The sequence below is a fragment of the Myxocyprinus asiaticus genome, chromosome 30, assembly GCF_019703515.2.
Source record: "Myxocyprinus asiaticus isolate MX2 ecotype Aquarium Trade chromosome 30, UBuf_Myxa_2, whole genome shotgun sequence".
Taxonomy (NCBI): Eukaryota; Metazoa; Chordata; class Actinopteri; order Cypriniformes; family Catostomidae; genus Myxocyprinus; species Myxocyprinus asiaticus.
This window is the reverse complement of record NC_059373.1, coordinates 43,800,578-43,817,413: the sequence shown is the minus strand read 5'-3', so window position 1 is coordinate 43,817,413 and position 16,836 is coordinate 43,800,578. Positions and strand designations below refer to the sequence as shown.

The following is a 16,836-nucleotide window of genomic DNA, read 5'->3' as shown; positions in this document are numbered from 1 at the left end:
CGTTCCCTCCATCAGGGAACGGAGGTTACACCAGTAACCATGACGTTTTAAAGAGTGCGGGGGATGTGTCCCCCACATCCCCCGCGGCTGCTACGCCCTTGTCAGTAGTGTTTAGTAACTTGCATTATTATTCATCATGAGAAAGCTAATCCTTTGAGTGGCGCTTTAGTCCAAACATTTAGAAGCATGGATCGTAAATGTATGGTCTGAAAATTGATCGCAAAAGCACCTTCATGTACATTTTTGAAGTGGAGTACGAAAGTCATTTTTTAACTAAAACTAACTTTACCTCACTAATGCAATCGGTTCTGCATTTATGTGTGGATTTCATTGTGAGTATGAAATGACGTGTCTTTGTGCATTTTGATGAATAAAACCCTTCCAAAGACATAGCAACACATGGTTTTATAACATACAGATTCATAATTCAAATTATAGGTAACGTGTTCATCAGGAATTTATTAGATGCAATGTAAAGCACACCTCCAACTGCTTCTTTAGATTTGATGTGGAATTGTTTGCAGTGGACAGGATTTTTCAGAAGGCAGAGTTTACATTGCATAGTAATTTTTTTACCCTGTGTCCCTTTTTAAATTATTTTTGTTATGGTCAAATGCTGAATGAAACTGCTCCATCTTCACCTGGGTGGTGGCTAGTATCAGGTTTGTTTTTGCAATTCCACAACACCGGTAAAGCTGTTTGTGTAATAGGCAAAAATCTACCTGTGACGATTATTCTTCAGCCTTTATGACCTTTCCCCACTAAAGGAAAGCTGTTTAATGCATTTACAGTATATGACCACACATTGTTGTCTTATTTAGAAAATCAGTGCAAGAACATGGAAGTTTACGCACTTGGTTCCAAACTTTCAAGCTCCAAAGGACATAAAGGCAGCATAAAGGTAATGTATATGACTGGAGTGGTTTAATACATGTCTTCTGAAGCAATCCACTCGGTTTTGGGTGAGAACAGACCAAAACAGAACTCTTTTTCCACTATAAATCGTGCCATCTGCAGTCTCCAGGTGCAATCATGATTTGAAGCTTGATTTCACTTCCTTGCTCTTGACGTTTACACAGAGTACTATATGCAAAATACATAAGTATTTGCAGATAAATATCACAAAGGCAATTTACAATATTACTATACTTAAGGTTATTTAAATGCTTCGTAAATTCACTCAATAGAGGGAGCTTAGTAAATTTGTTAGTTTTCCTGTAAGTTGTTCCTTGTTTTTGGGGCGTTAAACTTAAAACTTTTTTTTTTTTACCCAGCTCAGACCAAACACAGGAATAGCAAATTGTACAACGTCCTTTGAGCAAAGATTGTATTGTTTATTTTTCTATTGTATGGTTTTCTTGTCACATGACTACAAAATGTTTACCTACATGTTGGTGACACCACACCGACTGACATTTGAAAACATGTTCATCATTGAGTCATTTTTTGTGTGAATTACGTTAGAATGTATTTTTGAATAGATCTGTACAAAAAAATTAGCTCCACATCATTGATCCAGATATGGATAATGTTCCTGTGAACTAGCACAAGCTGCTGTGGTGATTAGAAGTGATCAGCTTTAGTTAGAAAAGAACATGTTTCATGCTGGACCTGCTGGTCTCGTCCGGTCACAATGAAACTGACATCAAACACAAACAACAGAGGTTGTTGAACTCTTTTATTACAATTCTGTTGCTTGTACATTTGCAATGACATCACACATTATGATGACAATTACAACAACAGAACGTTTGTCAATGCAGGGCACGGCACTCGATCAGTGTGACTACAGCTCACATCATCTCAGTCCTGACTGAAACTGATGATGGTATACAAAATAAAAATTTACATTCTTTTTCTCCAAGAACAAAGGCTGTATAATAATAATAATTATAAAAAAAAAAAAAAAAAAGAAAAAAAAAAAAAAGAAAAGCAAACACAAAACAGTGGTCAAAGCTTTACTTTTTTTTTTTTTTTTTTTTTTTTTTACAAAATTGCCTATGTGAAAAAAGCTTATTATAAAACAAAATGACCTTTTCAAATGAATAGAAATACATATAAAATACTATGGAAAAATCCCCAAATTTTTCTGATTAAGTGATTTAATAAACTCATGTATGATAAACTTTGCTCATGCATTCATGTTCTGACAACCTCTAGTTTAATTTCAAACAGGAGACCTATATCATAAATGAAACTGAAACGACAAAAACATAATGAGAAATAAAGTCATAAACATACACAGCAACCTGCTGTCAACAAGTTTATTTAACAAGGTTTTAGTGCATGTGGAAATGTGTGTGTTTGTATGAATGTGTATATTAACAGCTAGAATGACACAATCTAACTATATATGACTGGGTTTAATAGATGTTTAATGTTTTTTGTGTTGATTTTGTGTGGAGTCATTTTATGCTGGATGTTCTTCATTGCTGATATTCTACTCTATATATTGACCTGTTTCAGTGTTGTCACTTTTCCCCACAGCCGCCATATTTGTGACCATCAGCGGGAGGAAACAATGCCGGTGAATGGAAAAACACGAAAAACGATATCAAGAAAAACATAAAAAATTGCTTTTGATCCATGCCAAGTCCCAGGAAAAGTTCATACGGGTCTGAAGACTACAAAAATATTGCCAAATTGAACTTTCGAGGACATTTAAAGATATTTTATCCACGATTCATCCACGGACACAGGCGAGTCTGATGTGTGACCGGCAAGTACACACGCCCACCGGTACATCAACATAAACATCTCTCATTCAGACGTTACAAATGTTTTTGCGTTGTTTTCTGGTCTGATTTTGTCACAGTACTTAAAAACATCTGTGATGATCCTGTCTAAGGTATATGAAATATTGATCACAAACATGGTGGCGCTGTCATACAGTGACGTCACATGAAACAGGTTAATAGTTGCCTGGTAAAATAATTACATATTTAAAACTTGAACAAATTTCCAGTGTACAGACCAATTTTAAGCATTAAGTTCATAACTGCCTTAATTTAAGTCCCTTAAATATTTGACAACAGGGGAAAACAAATATTAATTTGACCAGTTTAGGATGTACAGTACATTTTTCTCAGGAATATGTTGAATGTGCATAAATATGATTGATGAGGATCATATAAATGTAAATTGTTTTAACATTTTGTGTGTGTGTGAGATAGAGAGCTGAAATGGTGTTCCTCACATGAGGAATTTGACCATGAGCACAGAGGAGATAGTGGCAAAGGTCAAGCTGACAGCAGACAGGTGTGGGTGACCCATAGCCGAGTTACACAGGTCAGTACTGCAGCATGTCTTGGTCATTTTGTACAACGTGGTGTTTGAGTTAGCTGGAAAATTAACATTTTCAGTTTGGTTGCATTTGGTGATTTCGAGACATCCTTTCATCTTAATCTCCAAGAATTTAGCTAGAGTCAGAGATACAAGGAAAAAAACAGATTAAAATGAAAAAGTCAGAACAGGCATTTGACTGATTTGCAAGTGACGTAACTAATGCTAGGCAAACATTCTTCCTGCTAGAAAGCGTAAGGAATTAATCTCCCTCAAAATAATAGACCGAAAAGCAGTGGTTCTCAACCAGGGGTCTGGGACCCACAAGGGGGCCTTAAGATGACTTTAAATTCATTTAAAACAAGAAATATTAAAATAATCCAACTTAATTAAAATGCTACAAATACTTAAAGATGTATGACCAAAAATTATAAACAGACTCTTTCTGAAAGAATCCAAAATTATCCGTGATTAATTATTTTAATCAGACACATCTAGTTTCAGGCGAGGGGGCCTTCAAATATTGTCTTGGACAGTGGGGGGCCTTGGAGTCAAAAAGGTTGAGAACCACTGCTGTAAAGGAAATAACTTATAAACAAAAGACAGATCTGCCATGAGCTCCGAGGTTGTTAATCGATGCAATGTGCTTCTGTCGAAGCCATCGATCAGATATTTCATCTAGATTTTTAAAAAACATGTTGAATAATCATGAGGGCATGTGTTATTGTTTGTGCCCTCATGAAATACATTAAGTACACAGTCTTGTATCTTTGTCTTCTTATCATATTTTCAAATAGTTTTTTTTTAATTCACCTCAGAGCTGGTTGGTTTGGTTCATAGTGCACAATTATTTATGAAGGATTTTATGAAGCCCTTTGAAAGAAATTAATGGGAAAAACACTTCCGGAACCCTCTATAACTCTTTTTAAACTGGGAAGGAAGATCTGAAGGGTAAAGTATGTTTTCATTATACAATGAACTCTTTTAATTCAAAAGCTCAATTCAAAAGATCAAGCTTTGTCAGGCCATCATTATGAAAAAGAATATTGTTCTTTAGTGACATGCCTGGTTAAATGAAGGTAAAATAAAAATAATAACATTAATAATAATAATAATAATAATAATAATAAATGCATGAATTTACCAGCCATCCCGACACCAGTGAAGCAGAGGGTCCCAGCATCACATGTCTTTTGGGTTGTGATGCACATATTCCCAAAACCCAGTGTACATTCATAACACTGCAGAGCCTGACCTGACCAACATAAAGAGAGATGCAAAAAAAACAAACAAACAAAAAAAACAACAACAACATTAAGTGACATAAATATCAGGAGAGTTTAAAATGATGATTTCCAACCCTGGAGAAATCGTGGAAATAAAAAACAACAACAACAAAGTTATAAATTCATGGAAAAGTCTCTGCTCTAAAATATTTAATATACTAGACAAACAAATCTGTATTCAGTAATACTGAACAACTGTAAATGTCAAGGAAATGAATGGGTTAAAATATGCGAACCCTGATGTGTCTGCTTTCATACAATGTGGAGATATTTTCCAGTTTGATTCTCTACATGAGTTATTCTTAATGTCCAGTTCTGTTGTAAACCTCTTAGTGTCAACACTAAATTAATGGTGTGAATGTCCCGTTATGCTCTCAGTTCACAAATTAGATCTTAATATCTCAATGGTTTCACCAAGAGAGAAGTCTCCTGCTTCTCAAATGTTTCCCCTGAGAGAGAAAAAAAAAAAAAAAAAAACCCACTAAGAGATTCAGATCAGACTCAATGTCTCCAACTGGACTCAGATTTGTCAACACACCAAAGTCTGCAATTCGGAATTCAGAGTTTTTGCCTGCACCAGCAAAATGTCCCCCTTGTTCTGCATTTTAAATGTAACTCCCTTTTCAACTCATAGACCTTATTCATGCTAGCACCATCTTTGATTTTTAATGAGAATGCAACAAGGCTGTGAGGGATAGACTTAGGGCGCTTTACTCTGCTGTTTGTGTGTGTGTGTACATGCGAGAGAGGGAGGGAGAGAGAGAGATCTGTGAGAACAGGCTCGTTTCAATTGAGAAATAAAGCAAAAGCAAAAAATTACAGATAAAAATAACCATGACGGAAACTTTACAACTCATATCCATCTGAGTGACTCTAAAATTTTTAATGGTTGACACATTTTTTACAGGCATATAATTTTAACCGGTATATCAATGGATGAGCTTAATCCTCGAACAGCGAACAAACATAGTGACCAATAAGGGGACAGCTTGCTCACATGTGACTATTGACATAGTTTTGGTCTGTTTTCAAATGTTGCCTTGTGAAAGCGAACCGAGCCAAGAAGAAAATGCAACATTGTAACAATTTAGTCACCGTTTTGGAACAAAGCAAACGGTCTACAGGTCAGGAAATGCCCTTACAGTCTCTTCAATGGGCTGTACTTCAGTTTAAAGTGTTTTTGGATCGTTCTGCAGACAAAACATTTAAAAAATATCTGTCCAAGAACATTCAGTATATAATGAACTCCAGACAACATGAGTTGTGTAAAATCAGATGTGATCTAGGAGCTTTATACAGCTTAATACCGTTCGTGCCATTGAAGAGACTGTAAGTCTATCCCTCACAGCCCCATTGTCATTCACGTTAAAAATCAAACATGGCGCTGCTGTGAATAAGGTCTATTATGGAGGATTTCAATACTTTGCCCAAGGCAACATTTAAACATGAAATGAATGGAAAATTCTGTCATTATTTATTTGTCCTTTTATTTATTTATTTCTTATTTGCTCATTGTTTTGTTTGACACAAAGGGAGTTTTCAGAATGTCTGAAGAATTTGATAAAAAAAAGTAACATAAACATGCTATCCATAATCCATGCAATTTGTGTGCTTGATTCCAAGTCTTCGGAAGCCACATGACGGCATTGTGTGAGGAACTGACCCAAATTTAAGTCTTGATCATTGTCACCATCCACCATATCCAATTCAGCACTCGTATAAACATGAAGTCTTTTATATTACAGAAAAGTAGTATAATCACCAAAATAATATATTTCTAATATACAAGTATTATAAAGCATATCGTGGTTAAACACAAACAATAACCAAAAACTGCTGAGCCTATGGTGGAATAATAGTGACGACAATCCCAAACTGAGGACATAGCGTTCTGTCATGGTTCAGGTAAAAAGTCCCTAGAGTGACGCATCCCTTGTGAGACTGCCCTACATGCACACTACGACTGCCCTGTGACTCTGGTTCAGTTGTGAAAGGCATAATACCATACTACCCTTCTGTTTCTGCCATATCTGTACAGGGCAGAGAGAGAAAGAGTATCATTAGTTCACTCCAGGCACATGCACAGACAACACACAAGAGGAAGCGGCAGACTGAAAATCAAAGCATGCTTCAGCCTTTAGATGTGAGTGTTGAGTCCAGGCAAGTGTGCGCTCACTTGAAAAATGCTCGAGTTATGTGAAGTACCTGAAGTATTCAAGAAATACTGAGGTCAAAAAAAGGAAAAACTGCAGCAAAACCAGGCTGTACTGGTCTGGTTTATGGAGTACAATAAACATCTATAATAAAAAATATGTAATGTGATTTTCATATGTGTATGTGAAATTCTTCAAGCCATGAAGGTGACTGGAAATGCCAAAAGTTCATTTTAAGGAATAGTTCACCCCCCACCCAAACCAAAAAAATAACTGACTTACAGTCATGTTGTTTTAAAAATGTATTTGTATTTTTTTTTATTATGTCCAATGAACACAAAAGTAGATTTTTTAATTTATGACTTTTTGCTTTTGATTCCTTTTCTTTTTAAGGAATATTCTGGGTTCAATACAAGTTAAGCTCAATCGACAGCATTAGTGGCATAATGTTGATTTCCACAAAAATGTATTGACTCGTCTGTCCTTTTTGGAGGGTTTAAAAGGTAGAAATGTGAAACTTATAATTTTATAAAAGCACTCACATTAATTCTTCTGTTAAAACTCATGTATTATTTGAGCTGTAAAGTTCTTTAAATTGTCGTTTTAACAGTCGTTTTAGAGTTTACGATGTTCAGTTGTCATGGCAACAAAGTTGTACAATTGATTTTATCACACTAAAATCATGTTTACACACATATTGTTTATGTATTGTGTCTATACTTTTGAAACAGTGAGTATTTTAATGTTTACAGATTGGCCCCCACTTCCATTGTAAGTGTCTCACTGGAACACAGATTTTTGCTTTTTTTTTTTTTAAAGAAGAGGAGGAACGAGTTGAAATAACAAACGATACTAATTTCGGTCACACCCTAAGTTAAAGACCTTTAGGCGTTGAGGATCACACACACACACCTATATAAATGATGACGTACCACAGATACTTTGAAATAAATTGTGTTAAAATGCTGGGGATCTATTTGTACCTACATATACAAGAAGAAAATCTCTACTCAGATCAAATGCCAGATGAAACATTACATCACAGACAGTTATTGTGAGTTTGTCATTGTCACATAGTTAAAGAACAGGTTTTTGAAACATGAACCAATTAAACTAAACCATTCTAGTGGGATAAAAACCACAGCATGAAACACAGAGATAAGAGGCCAGTTATCTGTAAAATCTTTAACACCCTCAGATAGCCACTATTGTGTGCGTTACACAATGAGTCACTAACACAGGTAAACATATTGGTCACTGCATCCTATCAAGTGTACTTCCTTCAGAGTGTTGTATTCCTGGATGCGTGTGCTCTGGGTGATCAATAAACAGACTGTTAATTAGTTCTTCAGTGAAACTTCTTCATAATTCTCACTTCGGTCCTTGTTAAACCAGTTTTCAAGCAGCACATGGAGTTTCGTCTGAATGACGGTGTGTGGTTTTGGCACAAAAGTTGTGTGGCACTGTGCAAAACAGCCACCCAACAGCTTACAAAACTTTGCTGCTGAACCAGTTTTCAAAGCTGCCTACTTGAAATGTGCATCATGAAAGTCATGGATGAATGGAAAATGTGTTGTTAAAGGAAAGATTTACAGCTACCTCACATTCCAGATTGGCTTACTCTGTTTGAGCAACAAGCCATATTTTCAGTGGTGTTAAAATGACACCTGGTATGTGGGAGACAGATCCAGCTGAAGCATACTGCAAGAGTCACCGCACACACTGACTCTCTGAAAGGGCATCGTTTACTAATCCCCTGATGGCTAATCTCTGAGATGTATCAAAAAGGGCAATCCTATGGACTAGTGGATCACTGAATTGTTGTTCATTCTGATAGTCTGGTCATTCTTACAATTTGGTGACTTTCCAGTCAATTTGAAAAAGTTTGCTAAAAAGAATATAATCTAGTTAAAAAATTTTAGGGCCTCATGTTGAATGTATTTGACAAAAATAAGTGCTACATATTCACATAAAAAAGAAAAGAAAAAAAGTGTTTAGTACTGTATTCTCTCAATAGCATGTATTCTTTTGTGGTAAATGTGAAATTGTAACACTGATAGTTGAGGATTTGTTTGTGTCCTTTAATCAAATTGAATTACTATAAATGATCTCACACTTTGAAAGTGCAAAATAATGTTGGATTTATTTTAAGCGTATACTGTAACTTGTGGTCACTGGTCAAGCATAACATATCCACCCTTTTATGGCAAGATATTAAGAAAATTAATGCAATTTTAAAATGTTATAAAATCCTCAAGTTTCTGGATATCTTTCACAAAACATGTAGTGGCTAATTTTACACACTGAATGTTCACCCTGTCATTTTCTACCCTGCCCACCTAACCCAATGGACATCTGAAATAATTTAGCTTGACCTGTACTGACTTAAATATAACAATGCAATTATACAAAATCTTTAACATGTCCCTATAAGAATGATACCTTTAAAAGTATGTTTTCAAATGTTTCAAATGTAAAATTCAAACTCTATTGTGATCATAATGGGCCAGCTATGCAAATAAAAACATTTTGTGTTTTATTTATTTTTTGCACTATGTTGGTGTTCTTGGATGTTGATGGCTAATCTCAGCATTTTGTATTTTTAAACTTACTCTTCTTGATTTTTTTGTTACTTTAGTAAGAAAATGTGTGCTATATGAGCATAAATGCAGCTCTCAAACTTGTATGTGATATGAAGTCATTTACTATTTTAAATCATTTGGGTCCCTTCATTGTTCCACAAGATTTCTTGCATTTCCTCTAAAGCTGAAGTGTGTCATTTCTGCGCCACTGAATGGAACTGCAAATATAAAAATGTTGCTTTCCTAATATGCCCCCATCTACTGTTGATCAGACAAATAGTCCCGCCCCCACTTAATGCCATTGCTCGAGTTGGTGTTCTTGTGTCAGTCTGGACGGGTCTCTCAAAACAAAGACACAGTGTGTACAGTTTTCTGGAAAATTAATCTTCAGGTGGTTTACTTATAGTTGTCTCAGCATATTAAGCCAGGATAGCATCAGCATTTTGACACAGAGAGATAGAGAGAGAGAGAGAGAGAGAGAGAGAGAGAGAGAGAGAGAGAGAGAGAGAGAGAGAGAGAGGGAGCATTGTGTTATCAATGGGATTATCACACATCACTCTTTCTCTCTCTGAAATAATTGTTAGGAGGTCTGCGTGACTGATCCATGAGTCATCATGTTGAAATAAGAGAGCGATCATCACGGGTTTCCCAGATGTCACCGTGCAGCATTTTATGTATTATTTAATCAAATATGCCTGTTTATCTCTGTTTTCAATTTAGTTACATAAAATTGGGTGTATTGCAGGTTACATACTGTCATCGTAATGGAGATCAACATTGTTACTCTGTCAGATAAATACTGCTCTGATTGTACAAAAACAATGTGATTATAGAATTAGCCTATTGAATTTTAAAAAAAAATAAAAAAACTTAAATAGCTTCAATAAGCTTACTTTGAATCTATTTATGAAATACTTTTGTTAGTAGTTTCTATTCTATTCTATTCTATTCTATTCTATTCTATTCTAGTCTTGTATACTATCTTGTAGTTTTGGTAAGTTAGTGTTAACGAGTAGCTTCCCCAACACAGTTTCTAAGCTTTGGGTGCTTTGATGGATCTTCGGATTCCCGATCATTAAACAAACAGCGCCCTCTGGGACAATCACTTGAATATTACAAGTTTCAGATTCACGGCCCAAATAATGAACCCCAAATTAAAACTAATGACCTTAAGAGTTTTATCCAGAAAATGTTGCATTGCTTGTAATAATCCAAAGATAGAGGGCACTTGTAAGTTACAGTGTCCTCGTTAAACTTCTGCATCAGGGACTGAACACACATTTAAAGTGAATAGCTCTTTTTTTTAATTTTTATTATTTTTTTTATTTTTTTTGTCAAGGATATTTACATACTTTGAAACCAAAATTTTATGTTTGAATTATATACAATAAATGGCCTACATGTAATGTAAACTTTCATTCTTTGCTCTTGCTCTTTTTCATTTTTCCTTTATTGATGTATTAGGTTTATCAAACCTGTTGCAACAGTCTCAGTGTTTGTTCTGTTTGAGCTTTTGTGCAAATGACCAAAGTGACTTATACAAACATGACTATCAGTGCATGCTGTTGGGTGTGTGTGATAAGCTACAGTTAGACAAACACCTTCTGTATTTTTACCAACCAAACTTCAACCATGGAAATCAATAGTGAAAAAAAAAAAAAACGAGGGGGCACAAAACAAACAAACAAATAAAAAAACATGGGATTACATGGATCCATGAGTTTTGAAAACTAAGTCATAAACAATGTATTCAAACACAAAGGAACACCCAGTTAATTGACTTTTTGCTCCATGTACTCTTCAAAATAACGGCAGGGCAGATCTTATATCAGGACTTTTGTGGTTTAAAGGTAAACAGACAGGTTCTACATCAATGGGCAAGTTCTGCCCAGAGGGCTGTTGTCATCTGGGTGGGTCTCTCTGCCTCAGGATATCCTATCAACCAATGGCTCAAATCAAGAATAATGCAACGTATTTTATAACGCAACGTATTTTATAACGTACGGGATTACGTATTTAAAATACAAAATATAAGTAACTGTATTCCACTACAGTTACAATTTAAATCATTGGTAATTAGAATACAGTTACATTCAAAAAGTATTTTGATTACTGAAGAGATTACTTTGCATTTTATTGTCATTTGTTTCATTTAATATTTAGTCCTTTCAGATGGAAAACATTTATACATATAAATGATATGATCCAAAGTGCATTTGAACAGCAGTGAAACACTTTCTTATGATGTGTTACATTCATACGAGCAGACAGAGAAGTAAGTTTGAAGTAAGTTTGGAGCAGAAGAAATAGAAATAAACCTTGTGTAAATTGTCAGCTTTACACTAAGATAAAATGCTATTTCTAGCCATTTTACATGCACGTTACCAGGCACAATCATATTTTATTATCAAGAAAATTCACGTTGGATCATAATTCCTTTTTTTCTAGTAAGACCTTTGATATTAGGGCAAAAATCATATTCTTGATAATAATTTGTATTGTTTTCCTGTAAAAATATCTAAAAATCCTTAAAACAAGATCAATTTGATTTATCTTGTTTTAGAAACAACACTGCATAAGATATTTCGGTTTGTCAGAGAATGTAGTTTTAACATGTGTATTTTGTCTTACTGTACTGGCAGAGTTTTTATAGTCAAAACAAGTGAAAAAATCTACCAGTGCTTAAGAAGTAATCCAAAGTATTTAGAATACATTACTGACCTTGAGTAATCTAACGGAATATGTTACAAATTACATTTTACAGCATGTATTCTGTAATCTGAAGTGGAATACTTTTCAAAAGTAACCCTCCCAACCCTGCATATATAATATGATTATGATTATCATTTTAAATACGACACATGGGAAGCCAGCATTACCATTCATATTCATAATTTCCTATTTCAAATTATTCCATAAACACACACACACACACACACACACACACACACACACAAATTATTCCATAAAAACACACACACATACACAAATTATTCAAGATTTTTGCATTTCAGTTTCATTACAAAAATCCATCAAATTGAAATAAGTCATCTTTAATAAAATAAAATAACGAAATATTTTAAGTTTTATTAATGTAATTTTGTTAAACATTACACAGTTCGATTTGATGTTTTGTTATGAAATTGAAATGCATAAATCTTAAAAACAGGCTAAAATATTTTTTGGAGTGCACATCACATGATGGAAAAAGTTACCACAGAATATCTCTCACTGGATGTTGACTGGAATCTTTGCAGTGTGAATCATAACCCACAGGCTTCTAAATTAATATGTTCAGATGTAACAGATGTTCCACAAGGACTGAATCATTGTGGGAAGAGAACAGTTCATTTCATCCCAAAAACAAACAAAACAACGTCAAATAACCAAATAATAACAGATGATCTACCAGCATCACATAGTTCCTATTCCATTTAATTGAACACCCTCAGTATGAATTTATAATCGATATAAAGTTAAACACTCAGTAATCTCACACCAGTTCAAAACATAAAAACTCCGTCTTACCCACTGCCAAACACAGGGCGACTGCAAACAAGCTGAAAACTATTTTGTTCATGTTTCCTGCTGTAGATGTGAATGTTCTGTAGAGGACCGTTAAGCTCCAGTCAGACTGATGTGAACGGCAGTGGTCCGCTAGATTTATACGTCCACACCCACAGCACCGCCAGTTCCACCGCCGAACGAGGAAGCGAAAGAAGCCTTAGCGACCAACTGATGATGCACATACCAGAGAACACATTATGGTCTAAACGTCTTCCAAACATTCTGTTTTGGTTGTGGGAATGTGGAAATGTCCGGTTTTCATAATGTGAATTAGTTAGAACTCCCAATTAAAGGAATATTCCGGGTTCAGTACAAGTTAAGCACAGTCAACAGCATTTATGGCATAATGTTGATAACCACAAAAATTAATGTCGACTCGTTCCACCTTTTCTTTAAAAAAAGCAAAAATGGAGGTTACAGTGAGATACTTACAATGGAAGTGAAAGGTGGGCAATTTTGAGGGTTTAAAGGCAGAAATGTGAAGCTTATAATTTTATAAAAGCACTTGTGTATTATTTGAGCTGTAAAGTTTTTTAAAGTAGGGTTTGTTGACATTACATTGTCATGGCAACGTAGTTGTAAAACTGGAAGTAACTTTATACAAAAGGTTAATAAGTGATTTTATAACAATAAAATCATGTTTACACACATATTGTTTATGTATTGTGTCTATACTTTTGAAATAGTGAGTATTTTAATGTTTACAGATTGGCCCCCACTTCCATTGTAAGTGTCTCACTGGAACACAGATTTTTGTTTTAAAGAAAAGGAGGAACGAGTCAACATAAATTTTTCTGGTTATCAACATTATACCACAAATGCTGTCGATTGAGCTTAATCTATACTGAACCTGGAATATTCCTTTAATTGATGCAACACTCAGGGGCGCCGCTAAGGCAAAACGCCCCGAATGATTTTAGACTAGCCCCGAATATTTTTTGTCGAAACCTTTTTGAATAGAACTGAAGGGAGTTATTGAGTAAATGTTGATTATTGTTACTCAGTAATTTGTTCATAAAGACGGATTGTTGACTGGCTAGAATCTTTTTTAAATAAATTCTGTCGCCTATCTTTTTAATTATTCGCAAACAAATTATTCGTCAGTTCTTTTCATGAATTGCTCAAAGGGGTTGGTAAAACGGTCTAAATCAGTTCGCAATTTACTCAGAATCATTCGGATGTATCTTGCACAGACTGAATTGCTTGAAGCGGTTTCTCTCACCGTCAAACAGTAATGGGATCATTTAAATGCCCATCCCCTTAGCCCCTGATATTTTTAAATCCTAGAAAAGCCTCTGATACTATTCTAAACTTGCTTTGAAATGTTATAGTAATGAGCCGTCCTGTTGAATCTATATGAATATGTTGAATTATTTGTTTGTTATTACTGGGAACAGTAAAATCACATTTACAATTATATTATTTTAGCATAGCACTTGGTTTAAACAGCTTTAAATGTTAACGTTCAAAGGATCATCAAAACTATGTTGAGCTAAGAACGTTTTCTCTTAATATTACGAAAATACCAATAACATTATAAGGATTAATTAATTAACATTATTTTAATAATTTTGTCCCTAACATGTAGCTACACAAGCTTTACATAAAGTTAGCCAAAAAATGTCTAAATGTTCCCTGTTGGGTGGGTTGGGCGATGTACTACAAAGTGTTCTTATAGGGCTAAAATGTGTAGATTGTCTCCATTAAACCAAAATTAAGCAGCCCTAGAAACACTTTGTTAAAATCATTAGCATTAGTTATTCAAACTTTTATGTTGCTTCTTGAGAGAGCTGTTTATCAGCCTATATCAGAATCAGAATGAGCTTTATTGCCAAGTATGCTTACACATACAAGGAATTTGTCTTGGTGATAGGAGCTTCCAGTACACAACAATACAAAAACAGTTACAAGACTTTTAAAAAATAATTAAAATTGAATAAAAAATAGATAAATATTGAAAAGAAAAAAGTATATATAGAATACACAATATACTCTCTCTCTCTCTCTCTCTATATATATAAGTAGTTATAACCTATACTATATGTCAAAATGTCAGATTGATTGATTTATGACATGTGATTTATGACCCCCCCCCCCCCCCCGTCACCCTTGATTGACAGGTATAAAAGAGCATATTTCTCTAAAAGAGTATATTTCTCTAAAAGAGCGGCACACATGGAACGTCTTTTTAAAGACGCGTCTTTCTAAAGATGCTTTTCCGATTGTGTGTTATTCCTGGTTGCGCTCGTTATCTTTCGCCTTCTGACGGTCACGATCACTGTCTTTCGTGTCTGGGCACTGCTCAAGCAGAGACAGCGTTCGTGGATGGTCATGTTCTCATTGCGAGGATATGTCCATGGCAACGCGCTAACTAAGAGCCCTGTTCTGGGGTAGGTGCTCTGCATGTGATGGTTCCCTGTAAGGCTAACCCCATGCGATTATGTCTTCTGCTAATTCGTTTCCCTGTTGGCAAACGGCATCTTCCTTGGGCAGAGCCCCTCTGCCCCAGTCTCCATGTTTGTAGTAACTCCTCCCCCATTGGGCAGGATCTACCTTGAAGACTCCCATATGGTTGGAAAGACCATGTGACGTATTTTTCCACTTAAATACCCCCCCCCCTTTGGGCGAGGTGTGGTCTCCGCGGTGTCTTCCCCTTGGGAGGGACACCCCCCGACTAGGCCTGGCGGCCCAGTCGGATAATCCCCCTTCTTTTTTAGGGAGTGGAAAAAAGAAGGGGAAAAGAGGCCATGACTTGTCCCCAGAAAGGGCCGTTCGACACTCATAAATATGTTGGGGGAGGTTACGTGTCGACCTGGTGTGCTGGCTATGAGGCACACGGTAGTCTGCCCACCACACACTGCCAGTTCACGTTAACACAGTTCAGCCAATTGTGGTGTTTTGTATAGGGACCCCTAGTGTCACTATATCGACACAACGTCGAGTGAGTGACAGATAGGGAACGTCATGGTTACTTGTGTAACCTCCGTTCCATGATGGAGGGAACGATACGTTGTGTCCCTCCTGCCACAATGCTGAACTACCCGCTGGAATGGCCGGACCTTATGTCGGCTCCTCAGCATAAAACCTGAATGAGTGGTTGCATACCAGCTCCTTTTATGCCCGTAAGTCCGGGGGAGTGGCATGCAAATACCACTCGCCAATTTTCATTGGCCTTTTATCAAAGACCAGAGGTGTCTCAGGCTCCCAAGAGTGACCCCTAGTGTCACTACATTGACACAACGTCTCGTTCCCTCCATCAGGGAACGGAGGTTACACAAGTAACCATGACGTTTTAAGAAGCCATAGTTAAAACACAGAAGACACTCTGCAACTTTATGCTAAAATGGCTGCTCTGAGAACTCCTAAAACCCCTAGAAGAGTGATGTGTATTTCACCAACAAGAGGACCTGTTGAAATGAGAGAGGAACTGACTTTTGCGTCAAGGAAAAAACAAAATGTTAGTTTGACAAAGTTTCTTCATGAAGATGTGGTTTTTGCGAAACGTGATTTCTCATTGTCTGGTAATCGTGTAGGAAGATATATGTTTGACAAGGTAATGCGGACTGTGAAACTCTATGCTGTGGATATTGGAGCTGATTTTACATCACAGGAACCCTGCCTGACTTTCCCTGCCAAAGACTGGTTTATGTTTTACAATTACATTTGGAGAGATTTGAATGACTGTGGCGATGAGCCACTGTACATCGGTTGCTGCAACGACAAGACAAAGCTCCGCGAAAGTGCATGGCCTATTCCTGAATCTGAACATCACATGTACTATGACATGACATTTTTTTTCAGTGGAAAGATGTTCGTATGCTTGATGACATTTTTACCTGTATTGACAAGATGTTTAGATGGTGTGACATGTATGATCGCTACAGTTCTGTAAAGACGATATTGTTTCACCCTGAGCAATGCGTCAACAACCCCAAAGACCGCCTCTTAAGTCTGCCCCCATATTAC

General features: G+C 36.0%; 1 protein-coding gene across 1 annotated transcript; it reads right to left on the bottom strand.

The window, feature by feature from the left end:
• Window positions 1-1,664: 1,664 nt before the first annotated feature.
• spaca4l (sperm acrosome associated 4 like) lies at window positions 1,665-12,997 on the bottom strand. Its single transcript, XM_051664684.1, has 3 exons — window positions 12,832-12,997; window positions 4,427-4,537; window positions 1,665-3,419 (listed from the first exon to the last, which is right to left on the bottom strand). Exons 1-3 carry the CDS (start codon window positions 12,881-12,883, stop codon window positions 3,193-3,195), a joined length of 390 nt encoding a protein of 129 aa, XP_051520644.1. The 5' UTR covers window positions 12,884-12,997; the 3' UTR covers window positions 1,665-3,192.
• Window positions 12,998-16,836: the final 3,839 nt, after the last annotated feature.

Coding starts and splice junctions, on each gene's coding strand:
- spaca4l (XM_051664684.1), bottom strand. CDS start 12,883: ATGAACAAAATAGTTTTCAGCTTGTTTGCAGTCGCCCTGTGTTTGGCA. Junction 4,538..12,831: donor CGCCCTGTGTTTGGCAGTGG/GTAAGACGGAGT, acceptor TATGTTGGTCAG/GTCAGGCTCTGCAGTGTTAT. Junction 3,420..4,426: donor CACTGGTGTCGGGATGGCTG/GTAAATTCATGC, acceptor CTCTGACTCTAG/CTAAATTCTTGGAGATTAAG.